Source organism: Protomyctophum parallelum, assembly GCF_964188405.1.
Source record: "Protomyctophum parallelum genome assembly, chromosome: 6".
Taxonomy (NCBI): domain Eukaryota; kingdom Metazoa; phylum Chordata; class Actinopteri; order Myctophiformes; family Myctophidae; genus Protomyctophum; species Protomyctophum parallelum.
The window spans coordinates 33,803,451-33,812,936 of NC_139701.1; the positions used below are offsets into that span (position 1 = coordinate 33,803,451).

The 9,486-nt window shown below is 41.6% G+C and overlaps 1 protein-coding gene across 1 annotated transcript; it reads left to right on the forward strand.

The window, feature by feature from the left end:
* Window positions 1–2,435: 2,435 nt before the first annotated feature.
* Window positions 2,436–8,787, forward strand: henmt1 (HEN methyltransferase 1; the record flags this gene model as incomplete). The annotated part of the gene is made up of 8 exons (XM_083766706.1): window positions 2,436–2,525; window positions 3,090–3,202; window positions 3,612–3,746; window positions 4,014–4,196; window positions 4,446–4,632; window positions 4,952–5,099; window positions 5,908–6,075; window positions 8,681–8,787. 8 exons carry the CDS (start codon window positions 2,436–2,438, stop codon window positions 8,785–8,787), a joined length of 1,131 nt encoding a protein of 376 aa, XP_083622832.1.
* Between the last annotated feature and the right edge of the window lie 699 nt (window positions 8,788–9,486).

Genomic DNA, 9,486 nt, shown 5'->3' on the forward strand with positions numbered 1-9,486 from the left:
CTTGCAAATCCCACTGGCACCACCTAAAGCTGGGGGAGGACTGACAGGAGGTGGGGATTAATGACCCCTGGCTTCCTTGTAGCTGGTAGCATGCAGGGAAAGCCCTTCATGGGTACAGTGGGTACTGGGTAGAGATTTAGGGGACATGGCTTCTTCAGTGTTGCAGGCCCTGATACTGTATGGATAAAATAAACATATTGCCTGGTCTGCAGCTGAATGGAGGACAACAAAAAGAAAGAGGAAGGAATCTTGTATTTCAAGCAGATCAAATTTGCAGAAGCAACATTAAATTATGATTATATCCTGAAGTCAAGGTGACGATCATTTATCATTTGGGTTCACGGCTTGATTGACTGAATACTTTTTTAGTCAAAAATGCAAGCAGTACAGTAAATGTACTAATGTGGCCATATGCAACAATGTCTGCTTCATATATCTTTTACATAAAATATATCTACTCAATTGTACTATTGTAATTTCGCACCTTGATCAGATGGGCAGTGAACTGCCTAGACAGCTTTTGTCGTAAATAAAAAACAGGTGAGAAGTTATTGAACAAACAATTTAATTGACAAAAAAAAGTTTCAAGAGGCAAAACTTATGAAAGTATTTGTAAAATGTGATAGCTGAATAGTATTCACATTCTTCAAAAAATACACATAGAATGACACACACAATACTTAATGTTGGAATTCTATTTAAATCGCAGCATAGCTGCTATTTGCTATTGTTTTATTTGCACATCAGGCCATAAATCTCCCACACACACACACACACACACACACACACACACACACACACACACACACACACACACACACACACACACACACACACACACACACACACACACACACACACACACACACACACACACACACACACACAGAGAGAGAGAGAGAGACATTAAAAAACAATACAGTGGCTACGTTTATGGACAGTTAAATCCCCTTTTCATTCAGAATAAAAGTTAAATCCTATTAAAAGTTCTCATGTAAACACATACAAAAACTTAAATCGGAATGAAAATGGTCAATCTGATTTAAACTTAGATCTGATGTAACTGACCGGTTTATTCCATTTTTAAATCCTATTGAAACAATTGTGGACTCATGTAAACACTCATTCGAATTGAAGTTCATTCTGGTCTTTCTGTGCATGCTTGTTTCCATGTAGGCTAATTGGTCCCATTTATTTTATAAATGGGACCATAATTTTCCAAAAAAAATATTATGACATTAGAAATGAGACTTTAAACTAGTGACTGGAAGCAGAAAGTATTCATGACCATGTTTATTAAGGTAATACAGTCAGTGAAGTACATGGGCCTCTATGGAGCTATGGGGCTTTTTGGGTCCAGTCCAGCGCCACAACAGGCCATTATATGAACTACCGATTTCAAATGAGGCTTCACGAAATATCTGGCTGACTGCCCCCCTGATCTGAATCCAACATATAAAAAAACATGACCAAACAGGCGCTGGTTTCCAATGTATACAGACATTCAGAATAACGAAAAACAGGCCTGTGCTCTATTGTTTCATTTTATGTTAAAAAAAATAACTTTTCTATTTTCTCGTTTTCAAAAATTTATTTCGAAGAAAAGAACTAAGTATACTTTAGTACCCGGACCATTAACACAAAATAGATAGGTAAAGTTAGCTTAAGTTGTGGCAAATCTGCAAAAAGAAATGCTTACCACTAGCTTTCTTCACAGATGTGTTCATAAAGGTGTCTAGTTGGGGTACCATTATCCAAATTTCATTATACTTTAAGTAGCATGTGACATGTCAAACTAGGGGGTTTTCATGATGCTGAATCCATTCCAAGCATTAGTTTTGCACGAAAATATTCCTTGGGCTAAATTCGGCCATAGCCACTTGTGCTGACCTCATCACATTTGTGATGACGGCTATGGGCATTTTTAGGCAAAGGAGTGTTTTTTGTGCAAAACTAATGCTTGCAATTGTTTCAGCACCATGGCTAGTGAAAACTACCGGCTACCGCCCTCCTGTGGCAACACCTGTGAACACTACGGGCACTCGCCTCCCAGACTACAGGGTAATGTTAACCTTTTTTGGTATACATTTTGTTTTGTATCAAATCCTTTTAAATAGTAGCCTACCGGTATTTAAATAAATAGCTATATTGTAACCGGCACTGCAAGGTAAAATAAATTTGGCACATACACAATGATTCAAAGCTGCAAGGCTTGCAGGCGCAGCTTTGAATCAGCTATATGCCATATAATCTAAAAGATTTCATTGGCTCTTTACAACCACGTGTCAAATCAGCAAAATAGAATTCACATGCTTAACTATAGCATAGCGTCAAAATACGATAGCCGATGTTTTTTTTGACACCTCTATGTTTATTATGAAAAATAAGTAATATTAAAGCCTTGTGACTATACCGACTATACTGCCAGATACGACATGGAACCTAAACCTATATTCAACCCCCCGCTGCACCAACGGAGACACCAGTTTGTAGTGGACTTCATCAAAAGGAACAACACCAAGAAGGTGTAACACACACACACACACACACACACACACACACACACACACACACACACACACACACACACACACACACACACACACACACTCCCTAGCCCCACTGGTATGGAGGAAACACTGTCACTATCATGAAATTAAACTAGATATGGCCTACTTGACGAGTAGGATTATTGTGATGAACTTTTATTGTGTTTTTGGCATTGAACATTGGAAAATATTAATGAAAACGGGCCCCTTTAGTATACACTTGTGTTTGCCTTAATTTAGACTTACTTTGTAAACAACTTGCACAGGGCAGATGCCAGATATGACAATTGCCGAATAGTCTCTTAAAGTGTAAAAAACTGACATATTTAATCATTCATAGTACTCTACTTTCTAAATGTTTCAAAATGAGTGGAAATAGTCTGTGGTGTGAGCTTGTAGATGTGCTATTTATGTAATACATTATGGGGGGAAAAATAAAGCAAAAATGCTGATTATTTCGATTTATGTAAACATTGTGACAGGCCTATAGGAACACATCATCATCATCATAATGATAAAATGTGCTTGTGCTCTCAATAGGTGGTGGATCTGGGCTGCTGCGACTGTACACTCCTACACAGGCTAAAATTCCACCGTGAAATTGAGCTTCTCAGTGGAGTAGACATCAATGGCGAAGTGATGAAGAAAAAAATGTAAGGTTGTAACTTACACTTATGTTTCACCTCTGTTTTCTGGACTGGTTGGGAACTTGGGACAGTGTGCCCTCTGAGTAAAGAGAAAAAAATAGAGATGGATAGCACACACTGGCTCCCCGTTTCAGCCAGGATCGACAACATATGGTCCTGCTAACCATATCGATGTCGACCGGTCGATGTCGATCGATGTCGACCGGTCAATGTCGATCGAAAGGCGGTAATCACCCGTCGCTGAGTCCCGACACGCGTTGGGTGCATGTTTCTCCTTGACTTTGCAACTAAATATGCAGAAAATAAGGAACTATAGGCCTATGTATGTCTTCCTTTCCTGTCTGCAAGTAGCTGTTTGGTGTTGTCACTGCAATGGGAGATTATAGATGTATTGTTTTTGTTTTTTTTAATTAAGGCGCAGTCTGGCACCCCTCCCAGCTGATTATCTCCAGCCAGGGGATCGTCCTTTGAGCATTGAGCTGTACCAGGGCTCAGTCACACAGAAAGATAGCCGCCTCAGAGGATTCGATCTTGTGACCAGCATAGAGCTGTAAGTGGTCATTCATACAATGTTACCCAATTAAAACCCTATACTTGTTAGCTTCGGAAACCCAGATGTTTTTATTTCCAGGAAGAAATAATACTTTTTGGTTGACCGCAGTATTTGGTTGATACTACATCAAGTATGTGATGAAAATAGACGATCCACAAGCTCACAATGGGTTGCATTGTTACTTAGTTGCAAAGTAAAGTTCAACATATATAACGTACTTACGTACAACATAAGTCATGTCTCTCGCTCTCTATATTTTTCCAGCATAGAGCATCTCCAGCTGGCTGATGTGGAGCTCTTCTCTGAGGTGGTGTTTGGCTTTATGGCCCCAGTGTCTGTGATTGTCACCACCCCAAACTCTGAGTTCAATCCCCTACTTCCAGGACTGGTAGGCTTCAGGCACTACGACCACAAGTTTGAGTGGACCAGAGCCGAGTTCCAGACCTGGTTTGTTATTGTTCTATTAAAAGTTCTATCGTTTCAGATACCGAAAGTGATGAGAACTATACATGTGTGGTACACCAGAGTGCATTTGTTGGACTCAAAACCCACACTATTACAAATTTGTGGGGCATTTCCCAGCCTGTGGAAGCCCAAGTAACTCAAGAGCAATAAGACTTGAACCCTTGTGAACCACACCCCTGCTGGTCAATGAAAATGTAGAGTGATTTAGAATGGAATTCTATCTTTCCTCAGGGCTCTGAAGGTGTGTGAGGAGTATGGTTATGAGGTGTACTTTACAGGGGTAGGACAGGCACCACCAGGAAAGCCAACAAATGTCGGCTTCTGCTCCCAGATCGGGGTGTTTCAGAGGCTCTGTAAAACAGAAAATGCCTGTGTCATGCCCAGCAGTGATGTAGATGAAGTGTTTTCATACACTCTGGTGAGTCATTTTATATATCTCCCTGCAGTTACTGATGTTTTTAGAGCTTGTACAGTTCATAGATAAGACATTTCAAGGCATATACACACAGAGAAAACAAACTTTGATTATGAAGACATACTTAACGGGTCATAAGAGGAAGCATGAAGACTACACGACTACATTTAGCAAATAAATGGCATTACACTAACATACATACATATCAATTTATAATGCTGCATTGTGTCATCACAGATTTGCGGATGGGATGAACTAAGAATATATTTGAATATGGTTCTAATCTTCTGCAATTGTTTCCATCCCATGTCTTTGTTATTAGTTGTACAGTGTTGCCTATCCTAGTCTCCGTGACAACAACATCTTACAGGGTGTCGTGGTGAATGAGGTGATGTACTGGACTGAGCGACTGAGGAGGGAGAGGATGGAGGAGAGGACCAGAGAGGCGGATGAAGATTCTCAAGTTCAAGGTAAACTTTTTTTGTGGAAATTTGTTGCACGGGCAGCTGTAAATACAGCCATGAACAATCAACACACAAACAATACTCACAGGAAAAATAGAATGACACTGTTATTTAAAGGGCAAGTGGCAGCGGGGATAAATCTGTCCTTAAACCTATCCCTCGTGCATCTTGGTAGATTATGTCTGTGACCAGATACTGAATATGGGGCCTTCTTAGTAGTTATGACTTTGTACACTTTGGAGAGCTCATTTAGATGTGTCTGCAATCTTATTGCACATTTTGGAAATTTTGTCTAGGCTGTTGTGACCCAAACCAGTAAAAAAAGAGCTTTAAACAGATTCAGACAATTTATGATGTGCACTTTGCATGCAGCAGCAGGCAAGTTGTCCAATTCCCTCCAAATCTCTGCCATGGGTCTGGCATTTCAACAGCCGGCTACTTTTCATACGGTTTTCTAAGAAATGTTAGGTTACATTAATTAACATTTTTAGCCACTAGGTTGCCCAGAGGCTAGACTCCAATGAGAAAGAGTTGTGCCTCTGTTCACGCCATCAGCCCACAAAGTAGTGTTTCCGATTCCTCTTTGATGCAACTCTTCTTCTGTATCTATCTGTTTTTTGTCTCTGTCTGTTTCCTGGGCATATTTTGGGTGCTGTCCAACTGAAAGACCGCAAACTCTGTGTCCCCCATATGACCCAGAGGTGACCCAATGGTTTCCGAGACCCCCCCCCCCCCCCCCCCCCAAAAAAAACACCACAAATATCTTATCTGTGTATCTGTTTCTCTCTAATTTAATCCGTTGTTTTTTGCTTAGCTGGTAGGCATGATGTGATTGTTCCTCTGGTCCAGTTATGGTCGTGTTGTCCCAAGGTCAAAGACCTGTGCGGAACCCTCAGCCACTTCACACAGCTCCTTCTGGACCACCCCCTTGTCACACTGACACAGGATGCCACTGCTGTGCTCGTCACTGACCAGCGTCAAGGTACCAAACTGACTAACACAGTGATTCTCAACCTGTGGCCCGGGGCCCCCTGGTAGGCGGTGAGGATATTGCAAGTTGTTCCCCAACTAATATGGCACAATAACAATGTGAAAAACAAAGAAATATATAGCTGCAAGGGTTGAGAAAGAGAGAGGGGGGAGAGAGAGAGATAGAGAGGGGGGTGGAGAGAGATAGAGGGGGGAGAGAGAGTGAGAGACAGAGAGAGAGAGGGGGAGAGAGAGAGAGACAGAGAGAGAGAAAGAAAGAGAGAGGGGGGTGGAGAGAGAGAGACAGAGAGAGGGGGTGGAGAGAGAAACAGAGAGAGAGAGAAAGAGGGGGGGTGGAGAGAGAGAGAGAGAGGGTGTAGAGAGAGAGAGAGAGGGGGGTGGAGAGAGAGAGAGAGCAATATGCACAAATAAGAATCACAGGCTGAATTGTCATTACCTGGATTTGAACACACAACCTTGTGGTCCGAAGGCGAGAGCTCTACCGACTGAGCTAAGCAGACACTGTCAGTAGACTCATTCTAAACGGTAACATCATTCAGTTCATATAGGTATTGGGTGCATGAAGTTTCACAAAACAGCAACTTTCATTGGCTCATAAAAACTTCATTTCTTTCACTTAAAATAAATCTGTTACGATTATTTGTCCGTATAAGTCCAAAGTTCAAGTGTAGACGTTTTTGTGCATTTTGATCAAAGATCCTGGGAGGAGATACATTTTAAATGGTTTTCATATAATTCAAAATGGCGGGTGATCTAAAGGTCAGAGGTCAGAAGTCAGTATATGCAAGTTGTTTGGCATGAGAAGAGGCATGTGTATCAAAGTGTCATTGCCAACGGTCAAACGGTTGATGAGATATGCACGTTCAAAGTTTGCATTTTCAACTTAATTTTCAATTTTCAGTGCTATAGCGCCACCATTTGGCCAATGGTCATGGACTTCACATCACGTCACCGTTTGGCAATGCCCTCTACCAGATTACAGAGTTTTGCGAAAACCGACTGCACGGTTCAGTCAGAACTGCTATTTTTGGCGGAAGGAGAAGAAAAATAAACACAAAAACAACTAGAACTGCACTCTGTCGAGTGCATACTTGCTTGTTGCACACTAGTAGGCCATAAATGGCCAACTAGTGCGCAAGCAGAGCGCGCAAGTACTTTCGACCGCTGTAAACTGTCAAATGATGACGTAAGACATACGTATACATACATATACTATATAGAGTATGTAGTTGTAAGTTGATTAGCGGTATACTGTGGTTACTTTGCGCCAAAAACGCGACACCACCCGCCATTTTATGCGTATGCCAATAAAACAGCAAGTCTGTGCCTGGTTTGCTGGGACCAGATCACATAAATGACCATATGTCTTACGTCATCATTTAGAGCTAGTCATACGTATACTATATACATAATCAGTAAAATAAACTAGCAAATTGTGCCTGATCTGCTGGGACCAGAGTACGTGGTGTGTGTATATGTATGACTAGCTCTAAATGATGACGTAAGACATATGGTCATTTATGTGATCTGGTCACAGCAAACCAGGCACGGATTTGCTGTTTTATTGGCATACGCATAAAATGGCGGGTGGCTGTCGCGATGAACGACGACCGGGCGGAATTATTACTTGCGCGCTCTGCTTGCGCAAGTAATAAGTGACCAAAGTGCGTGTCTTCTTGGTCCCTTAAAAACTGTTTTCATTGTGATACTGATGTTAGTTCCATTGATCCAAATTAACATGCTCTATAAATATTGGGGATTGGGGATTTTCCATTGGGCCCTGATCCTCAAAAGGTGGTTAAGAATCATTGGATATACAGTATGAGTGGGAATACAGTAGGTATGTCCATGCATTATCATTGTTACTGAAGTCTTTACATTGTTAAATAATGGAATTTACTACAATAACCTAACAAGGATATTTTGACCCATAGCCAACATAAACAGGACATGTAGGCCTAATCACTAATCCTAAAAGTAAGTAGCCTTTGGAACCAAGGGTTGCCAAGCCATAGGGCAGTAGCCCATCTCGTCTGTGTAGCATGAGGCAGCTTGATGTAAAACAAGTACACCCCTGGATATTGATGGTATGTTGCAAGGATTTACCCCCAATTCAACCCATGATGCTGATTGCCAAGCAGGCATTGGGTCCCATTTGTATAGTCTTTGGTGTGACCCAGCCAGGAGGATTGAACCAATGGGATTGAACCAATGATAGTGGCTCAGGGGTAGAGTGGCCGGATGGTAACCACAAGGTTGCCAGTTCGAACCTGGGCTCCCCCAGAGTTAGTGTCGAAGTGTCCTTGAGCAAGACACTGAACCCCTAATTGCTCCTGGTGTGCTGGTTGGTGCCTTGCATGGTTTCCGCCGCCATCAATGTATGAATGTGTGTGTGAATGGAATGCACAATCTCTGTAAAGCGCCTGGGATAAAGCCAAGGCGCTATATAAATAACCATTTTATATGGGTTTTGGTTATAATCCTCCAAGGCTAATATTAGTGGTAAATGTTAATGTGTGAATGATTTAATATTTCAAATATTATTCCACACATAGTCTTGTTTAAATTCATTTGATTCCTCTGGTTTATGTTCCTAGATCAGGAGGATGCTGAATATGAAGATTTGGAGGATACTGGATTTACAGAGACTGGACAGTACTTCCTCAGTGCCATCCAAGAGGATGACTGGGAGTCAGAGCTTTGAATTGCTGGGAGATAACCACTTAAAAGTTAAACCCTGTAGTTGACAGGGGTCCCCCGGGGCTCTGTTCAAGGTCTGCTCCTTGCCCACCCATACCAGTCTCATCACTGAAAATAGCCCATCTACAAACTCACATTGAATCATGTTGTGAGCTTGTAGATCTGCTATTTTTGACAAATGTTCAGCCCAGAATATGGACAGTACTGCATGACCAGGAGAGATTAATTCAAGGAGAAAGGTGTGCAGGTGTATTTACCCTCCACTTTCTTGTCTCTTATTTTGAACAGCGTGCAAGTTTGCCGCATCGTCTTGCTCATGAAAAACCATTACCATTCTTCCCACTCAATTTGGCTGGCCATTATGCTCGTTACTGTCTGGCTGAGATCGTCACAGTATTGCCATTTGCTTCCTCATGCCTCTTAAAACAGTGGTTCTCAAACTTTTATCCGGCCACGGACCGCCATCTGAAAAGGTTTCATGCCAGGGACCCCAGAAAAGATATAAAAATAACATGCAAGTTTGCAGCATGGATGAGCTTGTGGATTTGAATAGCCAACATACAAAGTGATGAAAAAAAAACCCAAACAGGACGCACTTGACAATGTCTTAAAAGCATCCAACTCCTAGGAATCACTGTAAATGGTACACTTGACTAGACAATAGAGCTCTACTAAAGCAAGTGTCATTTATTATTTTTCTGTT